At 48.0% G+C, this 16799-nt stretch overlaps 1 protein-coding gene across 4 annotated transcripts in view; it reads right to left on the bottom strand.

The window, feature by feature from the left end:
• The window catches only part of BCL11B (BAF chromatin remodeling complex subunit BCL11B), a 92553-nt gene extending 75978 nt beyond the window's left edge, over nt 1-16575 (bottom strand). For 2 of the 4 annotated variants that reach the window (XM_048948117.1, XM_048948114.1), the window contains exons 1-2: nt 15680-16575; nt 2334-2699 (exon numbers count right to left, since the gene is read on the bottom strand). In XM_048948117.1, coding sequence (XP_048804074.1) covers nt 2334-2699; nt 15680-15737 — 424 coding nt within the window. In that variant the 5' untranslated portion in view covers nt 15738-16575. Of the gene's footprint in view, nt 1-2333; nt 2703-15679 lie in introns of all 4 variants that reach the window. The other 2 variants (XM_048948116.1, XM_048948113.1) reach the window with 1 other exon arrangement.
• Nucleotides 16576-16799: the final 224 nt, after the last annotated feature.

Raw genomic sequence — 16799 nt, forward strand, 5'->3', positions numbered from 1 at the left:
CTAATGCAGAAAGCCTTTCTATTGAAATATAAATAAGGGGTTTGGTATATCCCACTAAAGCCTTTCCAGTGAATGACTTCTGTGGGTTTTTCATGGCTACCCTCCATGGCTGTAATGTGAGGCTTTTATCCTACTATTGAAAACTATCCGTTGCTATTAAAAAAAATATGGAAGGACACTGCATCTTTTATCTCAGAACTGGGCTCCTAATTGAGAAAGCATTATTACTGCACTATTTAGTGGATGTCCCTATCTCCATGCACTGCTGAGAAAATGCCAATCAAATGATAAACTCTTATTTTTCTCAATTCAAAATCTTTCACACGTATTTTCATTTGATATTCAGTTTAGTCTGAAAGAGATTAGGTGCTCCAGATTGGCTTTTAATTTTTATTATTATTTTTTTTTAATGACTTTTCCGCATGTGAATAAAACCTTCACCCCTCACTTCCTGCAGATTTGCTACATGGCAAAAGTTCTGCTTGCACTGATGCTGACCCCCAGGAGCTGGAGAGGACAGCACCCTCTGAGCTGAGCATGCCCATTAAAGTACTTTGTTTCAGACTGAACTTGGGCACAGATTGGTAAAAGGTGAGATCTGGAGTGCAGCTACAGTGTAGTTTTCCTGGACCAGCCTTACTAAGCACTGGGTTCCCACTGCAAGCAGCTGAGCACAACCAGCTTGCAGGTATTGGGAGTGCTCAGCACCACTCAGGAGGCCTTCAGCAGGCAGGAGGAGAAGCAGTTCCTGAATACTTCTCCCATCAGTTGTGAAGGAAATCTAGCCCTCAGAAAGCTGTTACACCACGAGGGATTCATCTCTGCCAGGAAATGCATTTACAGCTTCTAAAGGATAGGGTAAGAATGAGGTCAGGACTTACGGTAGTGATGCTTTCAGTGCTACAGCAGAGGCTGCCTCTGTTATTGCCCCCTCAAAGCTACCAGCTGCCCTGAATTGAGGTGATGTCTGCACCCTTAAAGATTCCTGGAAGATGAGGTAGTCAATGGGTAGGATATGCCCCTTTCTACAAGGCAGATCACCTGGAGGTCTGAGGACTGCAGCAGTTCAAAGTCCACATCCCCGTTTACACAATGACCAAACTGTTCAGAGGTGCTGGGGAGGGACTCACACACCTCCAGTGCTAAAAGAGGGAAAGCTGAAGCTTTGATTGTAAAGATAGGAGCTTAGTACTACTCTGCTGGGAATCCCCTCGTGGGAACATCTCTACTACAGTCAGGTTTCTGGACTGTCAGATCTAATCCTGTAGGACACTTCCTAGAGAAATTGGGATAGTGGCAGCAATGACAATTTGACACTGGTCTTCTGCACTGGATGCAGTCAATTTGAACACAAAGGCCAGTTTGAGGGGAGCTCCTGCTGCATAACACAAAAAACCCACTCTCCAGCAAGGAGCACAGCCCTTCCTTTCAGTGTGGCAAGCAGCGTGTACTGTGCTGCAAAGAGAAGAAACACCCTGTGCTCCACAAGCTGCCCCACATCATGCACTCTCCAGCAGTCATTCGTTTCCCAGCAGTTCACCCATGTGGATGCCATTGCTGCCTGTCCACCACCAAGCCAGGGGGATCTGCCAAGAAAATGCTAACTGCTAAATCCTATCTGAGCACCACGGCTGAGGGGGTTAGGAAAAGGAAATGCCTGCAATCTGCTCATCTGGGTCAGTCTCTTTCAAAAATCCTATTTGGGGATGTGTATGCAAATAGAGGTGTCCCCCACCCAGTTCCGGCCATTTCAGAGGCCCAAGACAGGCAGCACACTCAGTAACTCAAATCAGAAAGCTGAAATCCACCCCAGCAGAAGGAACGAGCAAGGACTTGATGAAGCCCTGCTCAGCCCTCACAGACAAGTCTTCTCCCCACTTGCACCAGCGGAAAGAGCATTTTTCCATCGACTTCACTATCAGGAATTGACCTTTCCCAGTGGGTCTGCATGTTAGGAAGCACATTTGAACTGGGCTGAACTGAGCATCTCACCAAAGTCCCCCTTCCTACACCACTGCTACCCGCCTAAGGACATTCCTGGATTCCTCCACCCCCAACATTCTCCTTTTTCCTTTGTGTGTGCAAACCGTCCGTTGGTTCTCTCCAGGGGAATAAAGAGCCCCTGGTGTCAGAGAGCTGATCCTGTGCAGAGATGTATACTGGACCACATGTGGGGCACACAGCCCCTCTGAGCACCCCAGAGCCACAAGGGACCTCCAGGCTGATGGATCCTACAAAGACCTGTGGCTGAAGCCTCCATTCCATGGCACATTCTACAGGGCTTTTGTCAAAAGATTACCTAGGCGGTTGATTGAGTGTAAAACATGCTGTACCTGCAATGTTCTCCTGCTTGGGGCAAATTCCTTTTGTAGGCGTGAGAAGACGGTCTTCTTCATCGGGTGTGACTTGGATCCCGATTTCCACTGGCTCTGACACTTTCCTGAGCTCGGCGCGTGAGGAGGGGGGAGGGCTGCTCTTATCCATGCTCTTTTCATAGCAGACACCACCAGTGCCATTGCACTGTTTTCTCTTGTGCTCTATAAAAACCAAGATGTCTCCCAGCGGGAAGTTCATCTGACACTGTCCACAGGTTAACAAGTCGGGGTCTGTCCCACCTGCAGCGATGCTGATGCCACCTGGCTCTGCTATTGCCAGGCTCTCATCCTCGTCGGCGAGTGCCGGTTCCACATGGTCAGCCTCTGCTTTATATGGACAAGGAGAAAGAGGGAGGAAAAGGGCAAGGGAAGAAGAGAAAGAGATTGCTTTGAGTGTTCACAGACTCTGACAGATGCATCGCAAGAGGCCCAGCCACCCCCCCACACACACCCAAAAGAAGCCAAGACTGATTAGATCTTTCTTTCATTTTTCAGCTTTTCCACTCTCCCAGAATGATTTCAATATATTTTGCAACCAAGCCTGCCTGAAACAAAATGGAAAGGCTGACCTGGCATAGCTTTCCTGACAGCTCCTTCCCACTGCTGCCAGCACTGCAAGGAGATCAGCAAAGAGCCATTTTGCAAACATTCAAGCCCTGAGTCACTTTCTGAAACGGTTCCTCTCTTTTTAACCCACCTTCTCATTCCCACTGCATCTCCCAGCCATCTGGCCAAGACCCCATCCAGCAAGTCTTACACACCCGAGCCTCCTCTTTCATTTCAGTGTGGAGAAAAAGCAGGGAGTGAAACACTGGGCAGGCAGGGTCAGGCACATGACATCAGTACCACCACCTTGTCCCATTACAGACATCAGCAATGTGAAATGACTGCCCATTGGCACGGTGGGACAGAAAACTGTTTGCTGGAAGGCAAGCAAGATGTATTCTCATGAAAAGTGAAGATGTTTCGAAAGTGTCTACAGTGGGAAAGAGAGTAACATATTGGAATATTGGCTCAGCCCAAAATCTTCCACTTATTTTACCACTGCCAAATACCTGTGCAGTTGCTATTTAGCTTAGTAAATGTTTTTATAGAAATCTTGACCATGGACCTTGTGGTCTTCATACCATTACCCTCAAAACACTCCAAAAGCGTTTCTGAATGACCTGAATCTGTTTTTAGGAAATAAGCAATTTCTCATTTCACCATTAATAAAATGCAGCATATTTTAATGAGCATTTTGAAGATAATTCTTACACGATAAAGTAATTACAGATCACAATCCATTTCTGGGGCAATACTTGTTTTTTGTTTTATTTTCTCTTGTTCTGCTGCGTAACTGCCAAATCATACAAACCTTGGTCTTTACTTGGGCAGAATTTCCACTGACTTTTGCCTAAGGCTGTTTTGCCTCTATGAGGACTATAGGATTTGGGCAGAACAAAACAGAGGAGCTAACAGTATGTAAATCAGCAAGTGAGACCTCTAATCGAATCAGGATTAAAGGAATAGTAGGAGAAATGTTCTTTATTGGCCTGAGTGGCTTGCTTATGGATTTCCCGGGGAAAGCAAGTTACACAAATAGCTCAGAGAAGTGAGACCGAGATAAGCAGATGTCATAATCCAGATCTGGATTCTCTTCCTGGCCGAAGACAAAAGGAGTTTTGTCTCCTTCTTCAGCAAATCGGGAAAAAAAAAAATAAACAAGGACCATAGAAAAGGGACAGGAGGTAGAAGGTGAAATGTATCATCTGACAACAAAAATGGTCGAGCCTCAAAAAGGACAGGTTAGAAAAAGAATCATTCCTGTTTTCCCCTTCCAGAATAAATAATTGATTAGTGTATCTACCAGCTGTACTGCAAGTTGCATCAGAGCAGCAAAACAGAGAGAACTGAGGGAACGGAAGGACTGAGATCCCAGCAAAGGACTGAAGCACGCCGCATCCCATGAGCCAACAATGGGCACAGGAAGGCTTTGGCTTCCCAGCTCACCCCAAGGTTACCAAAAAGCACCATCCTAAAAACCCATAATTACTTTTCTCCCTTTAATCTAAGTTGAAAGGGAGTTTGAAGACAACGTTACATAATTAATTCATCAATTTATGTTATGAAAAGGTGCCTCCTTGACTCAGTGAAAATGTAACCATAACCCTGTGCCGAACAGGGACTGCCGGGAAGAGAGCGGATGGCTGTGAAAAGTGTGTCACAATGCAAAAGGTAATTATTTAGTGCTGCGGTTCCCTTTAATGATCTAACATTGAGCAATATTGTTTATATTGAAGAGAGCTTGCACCTTTAATTACCAATTACATATACATCATTTTAGAGCCAAAAGAAAAGGACTGTGAAAAGGGTCCTTTAGAAACGCGCACGCTACTTCTAGGAAGAATTCCTATTAAGGGGGAGCAGAGTGTCAAAATATTAAAAAAAAAAACCTCACAGAGAGACATACACGCACATACACAGACAGGAGATGGGACAAAGAGCTGGAAAAGACAACAGGAAAACAGGAACTGAACCCAAGGTCGTAAGGAAAAAGGTGGCAGAGGGGGAAACGTTTGTTACAAGTTTCATGTAACGTTCCTATAAAGCTTTCAGATTAAAGTCGGTCTCTCAAATTACAAAGGCTGGATTTTGGCATATATATAACAAATAAAAAGAAAAGCACAGGTCTCAACTTTATTATCTTTTTGATGTGAGGATTTTTTTTTCCCTGTGATTTAAATTGTGCTCTTCAGAAAATGTAGCGAAACTGCTGCATTTGATAAAGGTCCTGACCACGCAGCTCTGCAAACATGAAGGAGGTTTTAGCAGCTAAACTGTTGAGAATTCTTTCCTTTCAGATCTGCAGTTCATTTGAATATTAGTTAAATCCACATATGCCTATTCACTTACACTCTCTCACTCTCTCTTTCCAAGGACTCTGCAATGGCACTTTTTTAAAATAACATCTGATATTCCTTCATATTTTGGCAGTCGTCACATTTACCGAAATTCAGCTTCTCGTTTGCTCGGTAAGGGGAGCCCTCGTGATCCGTAGTAATTGGGTTTCAAACTACCAAAATTTTATTTGCCTCAACTCTGTGTCTGATTTCAGCTTAACAAATCATCAAGCAGGAGACTGGCCGTAAACCTAACAATGCAGGAGCTATATTACAATCCCTTATTCAGAACATGGACAACAGACATAAAAGAACGAAAAACAAAATACTGAATAGAACTTCAAATGCATTTTATCCATGTCAATTTGCATTTTTTTTTTTTACTCAGAATAATAATAATAATAATAAAAAGGCTTCCTATTGACAACTCAATTAAGCCATTAAAAACCTACATTCAAGTAACATTACAGGAGAGATTTAAAACCCACAAAGGAAAAGAGAAAAAAGCCTGAAGTCCAGCCCATAACGCACCAGGTCATGCCTGGTTAATACAGCAGCAGAGATCTTCTGCCAGGAGTCCTTTAATAGCAGTGGGGCAATTTAGGCCAGTCTCAATCTAAGTTCTGACTCCACTTGTGTCTGTGGGTTTCAAATGAGTCGCTTCACATTATTTGAATTTAACTCTGTGGTTTTATTTCTGTTTGTTGGTAGCTGGGTTTGGGGGGAGGAGGGTGTTTCCTCGGGAGTATTTTATTTCATTTATTTATTTTTTTAAGAAGGAAATGTCGAGCCACACAAAAAAAAGGAGAATGGAAAACATCTCATCTCCCTTACGTGGGAAAAAGGGAAAAAAATGCAAACGAGTTATTTCCAGGCAGGACTTGTGCCCAGGTTCTTCCAGGTGTGTTAAGGTGTGCCTGGCATTATCCCTGTGCCCAGAGGCTCCTCCAAAAGGCCCTACACCACCTCCCAGGTGAGCATGGCGATAGGGACGAGTGATCTGCAGGGACATTGGCAACACCGCTGTCATTCGGTGGCTTCATGAAATCAATGCAACAAGACAATCTAAATCAATTCCTTTACTTTGAAAAGCATTATGCTTACTGTCTGGATTCCGAACAGCATCTCAAAGCCTACAGTGCCAAAATGCAGCAGACAATTTTCTTAATTCCACAAAGGCAGTGTCGCAAAACCACCAGCACTCCTCTTGCAGCGTGGTGACATCATTACAGCATACGCGCCCCATGCAAACAATACTCTTATGCCCAACATTAAAGCAAATGCACATGCTAACTACTTTCTGCCTGTCAAATGTCTCAAAACCATGCCCATTAGCAGTGAAAAAGACTGCTACTCAAAATCATCTCAACGGCCTCAGAGGACAGTCCTGTAGATGCTTGTTCACAGGCTTTGCACGAGGCTGGGTCCAGCCACCAGTGATTTATTTTCTTGTGTTTTTATTGCACTGCAGAGTGAAAGGTGCAAAGGAGTCAGAAAGTGGGCTCCTATCTTCTTTGTTTTTTGTTGTTGTTTTTTTTTTCCATCCCCTGGTCATCAAAGTGATGCATAGGAAGGGGGAAGAGAGATGTTTTGGCGCTGGGCACTGCGTGTTGAACTCCCTCGCTACATTCCATTTCTGCAGTGGGGTCACAAACCTATACCAGGGGGGATGGATAAGCACTGTTAAAGCCCTGTTTCTGAGTCAGGATGCTCCCTTGGGATGAGCTGGGGCTGCCTTGGGGCCAGGAGCCCACACACAACTATCGCTGGCTTCGAAGAGAAGCAGGAGAGAGCACAAATAAGTGACTGCTCGTCAGGGTGTTGCCCAAAGCGGGCCTGAAAACGATGTCCCTTCCATCAACACCCACATGTCACATTTACTGTAACATCAACAGGCTTAGTGGAAATAGCTCGGATCACGCATTCCCGAGCTGGGTTATCGCAGAAATCGGTGTCAGGATCCTCACTGCACAATGACTAACACCGCATAGCAGGCGATGCAGCCCCTCACTGCCCAACTTTATCAGTAACCCACTCCAGGTCCCCTCACAGCTGCAGAGTGCAGGGTTGAGTCCACAGCTGCACCTTGCGCCAGCATCACAGTAAGCAGTACCAGGTGCAGCTTAGCTGCCACCAATTCTTCATTTTTCCGAGGACAGAAAAACAATTATTCAAATAAATTAAAAATAAAAATAACAACAACAAGCGTGAGGCTGAGTTGGCCGAAAGAGACAACCTGTGGGGAAGCCCCAGAAACAAATGGGTCGGCTGCTCCCTGCTACTTTTCAAGAGACTCAGCCGCATGCCAAGTGCACAAAGGCAGCTGGAAGAGCTGAGAGGCTCCGCCGTGCAGAGCCGCGCCGTGCGGAGCCGCGCACCGGAGCGCAGCGCGGAGCAGCCGGAGGCGGCCGGGGGCACCTGTGGGGCCGGAGCCTCAGCACCCAAAACCGCGGAGCTTCCCATTGCGCGGGGCCGTGCGGGGCCAGGGGATGGGGGGCCCCCCGTTAACCCCCGCACGGGCTCCCGAGGGTCGGCCGGCTTTGCAAAAAGTGTCCCGAGTCACTCCGAGAGTGGTTCGGGCCGCCGCGCACACCTGGGACGGAGCGAGCCCGGCAGTAAGTAGCAGAGCAAGGCACGGGACTTGGGAAAAACGAGGAGGGAAACGGTACGGTAACCCCGCGGAACCAAAAGGGAACAAAAGCCACGAACATTCAAGGGTCTGCACGGATCTCAGCGTTTGTCAGATGGCATTTCACCAGGAGCTCCACGCGCTGTTGAAGAAGGGAGTGGCGTGTCTCCTCCTAAGTAAACTATACGTTCACCAAAAAATATTTACTGCTTTCGAGAGCGTAAAATGCAGAGGGACTTCTATAGACTGCAGAAGCTGTAAATCGTCACAGATAAAATGGGATGTGATGATGGGATCTAAAAGCATGCTTTGTTCCCCAGTGAATAGATTTGTTTTATTTAAAACTCAACGACAGCCAAGGAGAGAAAGGAGCGCTCGGTGCCACAAAGGCAGAAGGAGCAGTGTTTTGGTGCAGGCTTTGAGCTGCCTTAGAAAGGGATACGTGGAGCGCGGGGTTCTTACCGAAAGGTTGAAAAGGCGTGATCAAAATTCCGTAATTAGTTCTGAACGCGTATTAAACACACGGCCACTCTGTTCTTTTTTAGAAATATCAGTCTCAAAAGAGCCTGCTTCTCAACTGTGTATGGAACACTGTTGCTCATATACAATTTCCTTAAGCCTTTTTTTTTTTCTTTTTTTTTTTTTTTTTTTTTTTTGCTCTCATTGAAGCGTATTCATTATAACATTCGGCGAATTTATGGCTTATTCCAGTGGCTTAGTAAAAGGGGTCATAAAAAAGTTAAGTAAACCAGTGTTTTTTTTTCCTTCCCCTTAACTTTGGATTCCTTTTCTACCCTGTACTGTCTGCTGCTTAGTCTTTGGAAAGTACCTTGGGCATATCCAGCACATACAAATTATCAACTGCTCCAGGAAAAAAAAAAAAAAATTAAAAAAAAATGGAATTTCTTGCACTGAGACAACTGCACAAAAGACTTGCATATGTCAAAAACAGAGAACTAAGTCCCTGTGAATGCTGCACCATTAATCAAATCCCCGATCTAGTGTCACTTTTGCCAGTAAAATGATGATATTCTTCTAACCCCCTTCTACTGGCGCGTGCCTGCAACGCATGAAGTGTGTCCCTCTGCTTTAATTTGTTTTCGAGCAGCCTGCTTTAGGCATTTTTTATATATTCCTTCAGAAGGAAAGGGAAAAAAAAGAAGAAGAAAAAAAAAAGTAGAAGAAAAGCTGTTACTTAAAGCTCCAGCAAAGGTCTACAGCACAGAGCAGGCATCAGCTGTGGGGAGGGAGAGCAGGGAGCAGATTGAGCTGATGTTTGGGGCTGAGCACACGGCTGGATTGAGGCTTGCAGCTGTGGGTGCAGAGGAACGGTGTGCAGCCTGCTCAGCTACAATCTAAGAAAGTAAATAAACACCAAAGAGGAAGGTGCTGTAGTAGAAACAGCTGAATGAATCACGCGTTTATCAATGTGTGCCGTTATTGATGGCTTTTCCCTCCCTCATTAAAAAGGCACACATATATAAATCTATCTGCAGCCAATGCTGATACTTCACCAAGTGCTTTTATGGCATCAGTAACTTTCAGGCAGGCAGGGAGCCCAGCCGCCGTTTGTTTTTCCACGCGCTTCTCTCAAGGCTGCTACCAAGACAGGACCAGGGCTGCCGACATCTGCACTGCGGCCCTGGAGAAGTCATTGCCCCAAGAGGAAATCCTGGGCAGAGAAGCAGAAGCCATCTTGGTGCTGGGAGGCTGCTGCTGGGCTCCAGCACAGAGAATGGGATGGGAGGGAGGCAGAGGAAAGATGGGAGGAAAGACAGCGTGCACGTACATGTGCGTGTGCCGGGGGGCAGAGGCACCGAGGTGGAGGAGAGGGAGATTCTTGTTCCTCTTCATAAAAGTTAGCAGTTGTGGAATGGAAGCAAAGCTGCAATCAGCAAAGTTTGAGGGGCTTGGGAGAGGAGAAGGGAAGGTTTCCTGTCGCTGGGTGCCGTTCTCTCAGTGTCAACGGTTTGTCAGATGGGCTGTGGGCTTCCAACAGGCTCGATTCAAACATTAAATGAAGTAGAGAAATCATCAGATAAATTGCTGGCCCTCACTACGCAAGAGTGAAGGGTTTTTGTACAGTTGATGACAGCCCTGATCTTTCGTCTGACCTAATTTACTTCTCTCAGGTTAGAATAGAGCGCGCCTTCCTGTCTCAGGATAATCTTCATCCCTATACCAAGTACTAAAAATAAGACTCTGTTTGCACTACGCTAACCATATCATCTTCTGATTAATTTCTCATATTGGGCAAAGTAAGAACTCTACTCCGACATCCAGTGATTGAAGCTTCTCATGTGCACACCATGAAATTACACGTTGGAGCAAGGAATGTCCCGCTAAAGTCCACCCATGGTGGGCAGTCAGGCAGGCAGAGAAGAGCTTGGAAGAGCTGCAACTTCTACACAGTCTATGTGGGTTTGTGCTTCTCTTTAGGAAAGAAACACTTCATTTCATTTATTTTCATTTGCTAGAGCTGCAGATTTTTTTGTTATAAGGGCCTGAGCTACACTACACATCAGCAGAGCCTCTGGGCAGGGGTATGTGTGGCTTTTGTAGATGTGATCAACCCCCAGCTCAGCATAGCTCCAGCTCCTGTGCTCACTATGTGCCCACTGGAAAAACAAACGTGGGTTTCCCCTCACAAACAGAGCCTCACTGGTGTACAGGTAGCATTATCCTGATCTCTATCCAACAGCAACAAATTGAGAATTAAAACATCGCACACTGACAAGAAAAAGAAGGGGAAAAAAAAAAAGAAAAGAAAAAAAAAGAAAAAAAAAAAAAAAAAAAAAAAAAAAAAAAAAAAAGCATTGTTAAAAACTAATTTTAATTTAAAAATAAAAAAATAAAAACAAACAAACAAAAAAATCCTCCCGTAATCCCGAGTCGAGTAGCCGCGATTTAGCTAAAAATAGCTGCGCCTGCCTCGCAGCCCCTCTCACCGAGCGCCGGGAAGATCTGCGCGTGAAAATCGATCCTCCAAGTTGAGGCTGCGAACACCGCGCGGCGGCCGCCGCTCCCGGCGCGGCGCATCCCGGAGCCCAGCGCACATCGGCGGGCTCCGAGCTCCCCCTAGTCGTCAGCAGCCGCCACTGGCGCGAGGCGGCCCGGCGGCACGGCTGCCAGCCAGCAAAGTTTATTTTGGAAAGTGTTTTCTATCAACAAACAGCGCGGAGCGCGAAGCGATGGAGGTAGGAAATGGGGAAGAGGAAGCAACGTTGTGTGCGAAGGGTTTTTTGTAGGCGAGAAAGGTTCGCTAGCCGAGGAGGTGGCAACTGGATTCGGGAACTGATGGCGATAATTTGTATGACTTCTACCAGCGCGCACTCCTCTAAGTCATAATTATTGTCAAATCTGCCACCAGACAATCCTTTGTTCTGCAAAGAAACAGACGTTTTGCACAAGACTGGGGCTCTGGCCGCTCCCATTAGATGCAACTGCATTGTAAAACCTTGAAGACTTTTGGTTCTCAATATTTAAAGCAGCCTGACTAAATGTGCTCTTCATCTGCCGAGCGGCAAACAAATGCAAAATGATTTCTCACCCGCTGAACATCCATCTCAGCCACTGAGCACATCAACCAAAAGGACGAAGCAGCCCAGATTCACCATCACTGCACAGCACTTTTATCAAAATATTTTAAAAGCTCAGAAACTATGAACATACGCCGCTATTTTTTCTAACCTCACGTCAAATACAAATAGATCTAAATGAAAAGCAACCTGGAAATCAACAGCACACGGCCCCTTTCTTTCCTGCCCTATTTAGAGACGACACATGTAACGTCTTTCTAAGACACGTTCTGTGCGCACTGTGCGAGTATCACAGCCAAGGCAGCCATCACCAAAACGATTTCCTCTCTAACCCTTCAGTCTCTTTGCATGAGAGTTGGTTGCACTACTGTGTTTCTTTCCACGAGATAAAGCTCACTCATGACACTGAATCTAAACATGTTTTAAGAGAAGCTACTTGAAGCAATTTGCAGAACTTTGACATGCAAAAAAATCGGAGTGCTTTTTGTTATTATTTTTAATGTAAAATGTTACAGGAAATTATTACTTTTCCTAGGGAACCTGTTGACCAGGCAGGAAGAACCTTCTTGAGAACTGGCCCTGCACCTGCAGCCATACAATCTCATTGTGCCTCTCCCTCCCAACCTTCGCAGCTGCTCCGCAGAAAGGTTCTCGCTTTGCCGCCTCCTGCAAACCTGCACTCAGCAAGCTCTGCACATGCTCTCACCTTTTGCATTTCCTTGAAACCCAAATGCAGAGCTGGTTTGAAGGCAGATTTCTCAAGTTCAAAAGCAAAAGAAAAAAAAAAAAAAGAAAGACAGAAAAAAAAAATCAGATCCAAAGCTGGAAAATCAGCAGTTAGAATCAAACCAAACTAACGTTTCTTTGCACAGAGTAGCTCTACAGCTCCGTTTCCTCTCCTCTTCTCTACCTCATTGCCTCTCTTGTTTTGTCCACCCATCTAAGTGAGCTCAACCACCAAGTTTGCTCTGTTCACCAGCACCGTGTTCTGGAGCTGCTCTGTGCTCTCCATGTGTTTCCCCTTTTTGTGCAGCACATGCATGCACTGCGGGGCTGGCTGGGTGAGCCTGGCCAGGATAAACAGGCCGTTTTACTTTACAGTGTTGAGGACCAAGGTGCTAATGAGACACTGCAACTCTGGAGCACAGCTCCACTGCAGCCTCTCTGCTTTTTGTTTGTTTGTTTGCCTTACACTCAGGGTCTAAACATTTCTTTGAACACCGAGAGCATGAAACCCAATCAACTCCAGCTAAGCGGTGTCAGAAAACCCTTCTCTTCTTTTCTCTCATCTCTCTCCCCATCTCCCTTTCCTTGCCTGGCACAGACCTCCAATCCATCCTGAAATGCAACTCTCCTGACAGATGCCAAAACCAGAGAGCGGGGGGGGAGGGAAACAGAAGCCCAAGCTAAACATGACATAAATGCGAGATTTCAGAAAGCAGTTCTCAATCCATCCTGGCTTTAGAGGCTTGGCTTGGGGTTGAGTTTGTTCTGCTGCAAGTGTTTCGCTTTCCTGCTGCCCACTACTTTCCCAATACCCTTCTCAGAGCTCAATCTCCTGGTTGCAAACTGCACCTCTACCAGAGCAGGGTGCGATCATGCGATCACCCTCCTGCAGCCCGCAGCTGGGGCTCAGTGCGCTGCAATGCCTCCGTTCCCCCCAGCGTCAACCCAATGCAGCCCCCCTGGCTCCCACCCCCTCCTCTCCTGGATACCTTCCTTTTTTTCTGCCACTGCTCAGTATGCAGCATGATTTCTCCGCCAGCTTCCTTAGGATGGAGAGAGAGATAAACACAGAAGGGAGGGAGGGAAGCTGTGTACTGCTCTGCTCTCCATTCCTCCCCAGCCTCCCCGCTAAACCCATTGTACACGCAGCTCCTCGGCACCTCTCTATGCTCTCCTGCTTCATTATTTACTTTCAAGTAAAGCAATCAGAAAATGAGATCAAATTGGAAGAACAAACCTACCTGGCTCTCTTCTCCAACACCAGCACCCCCACCCCAGCACCCCAAGCAGCGACAGCAGTGAGAAAAGAAATATTTCACTCCTTTAAACAAATTCAGACGTGCGCAACAAACCCAATTTTCCGCACTCCCCCCTCCTCCCCTACACCCCACATCTCCTCACAACTGAGATGGGAAAGTGGAAGAAATGGCACGGGGTGATCTGTTGTGTTTGGGTTGATGATGCTTTTTCTTAAATTTAAAATAAAAATAAAGGTAGTGGAGGGGGTGGGGATAAGGAAAGGGGAAATGCATTTTCCAAACCGGATGGTTAATAACAAAAATGTGATTAATGAAGAAGTGGGGGGGGAATCCACCTTTTATGGTGATGCAAATCTGGTTCCAAAACAACAATGAATTAAAAACAACTCCCCACCCCCCACACCCCCCCGAAAGAGAGCTGATACCCAGACGCATCTTCATTTGTGTTCCACCAGCTGATGGGCTGGGGGGGAGGTGGGGGAGGAATAGGTTAAAAAAAAAAAAAAAAAAGGAAACACAGAAAGAGCGAAAGAAATTGAAATTTCGGAGCCCCAAACATCCCTTCCAAACCATTCCCTACGAAAAGAAAAAAGATCTCACGGGAGCTGGAAAAATCATATACACATCTATCTATCGTTTCACGGGGAAATCTTACAAACAGAAATTTATCACCGGTAACAAAGAAAGAGAGGAGCTCGCAAGCACCAAATGCTCCTGGCAGATGGCTCCTATTCTTGGCTTTCAGGGGAGGGGAGAGAAGCCGGGGGAATATTTTATTTATTTAAATTTTTTAAAATCTGAACATAAATATTCGGATCCGCCGCGGCTCAGGCTCAGCCCCGGGCTGCCTCCGTGCGCGCCGCCGCCCCCCGCAGCACTGCAACTTGCGGATACCACAGGGAGGAGGTGGGGTAACGGGGGGGATGGGGGTCCGGCCTTCCCAGCGGGGTGCGGAGACTCAATCCGGCCACCCCCCTCCCTTCAACCTCCCCACGGCGTGCGCGGCTTTTTCTGATACCCCCCTCCTCTACTCCCCCCCCCCTCAAGCGGGTCCGATGCCTTCGGAGAGAAACGTAGAAGCCACCCCCCCGAACCCCCCGCCCCCACTCCTGCAAGCTTTGTATCCCCGTGTCCGGTGCAGCGTAGGGCACTGGGGACCTGGCCGACCCCTCCACCCGTGGCACAAACCCCGTGGGGTTCTGGGCGGCCGGCGGAGACGTTGCCCGGCGCTGCCTACGGACGCTCGCTCACCCCTCTCGCTGTGCTGCGAGGCTGGGAACGGAGAGGAGGGGGGATGCTGCCGGGGGGGGGGGTGGGGAGGGGGGGAAGGGGAGCTAGCTCCTTCCCTCTCCTCGCTTTTTAGCTTTTTTATTATTATTATTATTATTTGAGGGGGGGGGGGGGGAGGGGGATGGGGGCGGTGTGTGTTTTCATTTCACAATGGGAGCTTCGGGAAAGTGCACCCTCCTCTCCTGCTCCGGCCCTGAACCGCTGCTCGGCCGCATTCCGTGCCCTGCAGCCCCCAGCATCTCGGGGCAGCCCCTCTCTCGCCGGCCCCTTCGCAGCCCCGGCCGAGCACAACGTTCCTCCCCACGCGTTCGGAGCAGAGTTCTCTCCGCCGGCGGTGCACCTGGGGCGGGCAGCGCTGCCGCCTGCCCATCTACCTGCCTCGCGCCGCTTCCCCGGCCGGCCCGCCGCCTCCCAGATCAATTTCCCCCGGCCGCTCCTCTTCTCCAGCCCCGTCCCTGCTGCCCACCTTGGTTCTCACCCCCCCGGACCGGCTGTCACGCCGATGCAAGGCGCTCGGCCAACTTTTCCCCGGAGCGGGCGGAGAGGAGCGGGGCCGGGGGGCGAGCTGAGGAGCCCCCGGGGGGCGGCCCGGTTCATCCCGGCCCGGCTCAACCCGACCCGACCCGCCCCGGCCCCGCGTCCCCTCATCCGCCGCTCCCCGCGCTCTCTCCGCCGGCTGCGCCTTCCCCGCACCGCTCCGCGCTGCAGCCCGCCCGCCTCACCTCCGCACCGCTGCAAACGCACGGCAAACTTCGGGCTTCTCCCCCCCTCCACCCCCAGCCCATCCCCCCTAGCCACACACACCCCCCCCCTCCCCTCTTTAATTCCCTTCTCCTCTCCCTCTCTCTGAAGTCATTTCGAAGCTTTGGTTCCTCCTGGAGACCCCCCCCCCCCCCCCCCCCCCCACCAAACCGCTTCCTCCCCTTCCCTAATTTCGCTCCTCGATTTCGGCTCGATCCGATTCCAAGTCGAAACTTACGTGTGATAATCTCTCTTTGTGATAAGTGCTGCGGGTTTCCCTGCTTGCGACGGGACATTGCCCTGGCATTTACACTGGCATCGCCTGGAGAGCTGCACTGGTCTGGGGGCTGCGTTGGGGGCCGGTCCTCCTCCTCTGCTTTTTTGCGTCTTTTCTTCTTCTTCTTGATCGAGTTCTTCGTTCAAAAAAAAAATAAAAAATAAAAATAAAAATAAAAAACACCTTTTGCTGCTGTTGTGGTGCACTGGATGGGATCTCCTTTCAATTAAAAATCATCATCATCATCAGGAAAAGCTCTCTCGCTCTTTTTTTTCTCTTTCGCACTCTGTCTTTTCTCCACTGCTTCTGCCACTCGGACTTCCAAACCTCTTCTTGAACTTGGGAGGATGTGCACCGCCAGTACACTTTTCTTTTTCCCCTCTTTCCAGAGTGCTTGGCAAATTGGCAAGTGCGCTTTTCCACCAGGAGGGTTAAAAAAAAAAAAAAAAAAATCAGGAAAAAATTAAAAAGCAAAAAAAAAAAAAAATCAGGAATAAAAAAGATTTTTTAAAAAAGTACTGAAATTGGGTTTTGCCCAAACAGCCAAAAATTGCCCAAAAAAGAAAAAAAAAAATGTTTCTCAGAGATTGACCCTTGCTGGGTAGATATCTAGAGAGAATTTGTTTGAAAAGGGGCAGCCAAAACTGTGTCTCCTCTTTCCCAGTTCAAGTGGCACTGCTCTGCCCTGGTGCTTTAGGATTGCCCGTGCTCCTGCACCACTTTGCACTCTTCCCCCCTCGCCTGGCGCTGGGACTGGAAGGAAGGAAGCCCCCAGTGCAGCTGGGCTGGTGCTGGCTATTACTATTATATATTGCAATGTGAAGATGGCGGAGTCCTGGTTCTCTGGGAGCGCTCTGTCTCTCTATGGCTGGGGCTGCCTCTGTACAATGGGATAAAATTCAAGTTCAAGTGCGGACGTGACGTTTAATCTGCACTAGAGACAAAAAGACCCAGAGAGTAGGAGCACTGGGGGCGACTAGCGGTGGCTTTTTAACATTGTACCCTGCAAGAGAACAAGAAACGCCACTCGCACACACCGCACTCACACACACACACGCACACACACACACACAAACTAAAG

This window comes from Lagopus muta, chromosome 6 (assembly GCF_023343835.1).
Source record: "Lagopus muta isolate bLagMut1 chromosome 6, bLagMut1 primary, whole genome shotgun sequence".
Lineage (NCBI taxonomy): Eukaryota > Metazoa > Chordata > Aves > Galliformes > Phasianidae > Lagopus > Lagopus muta.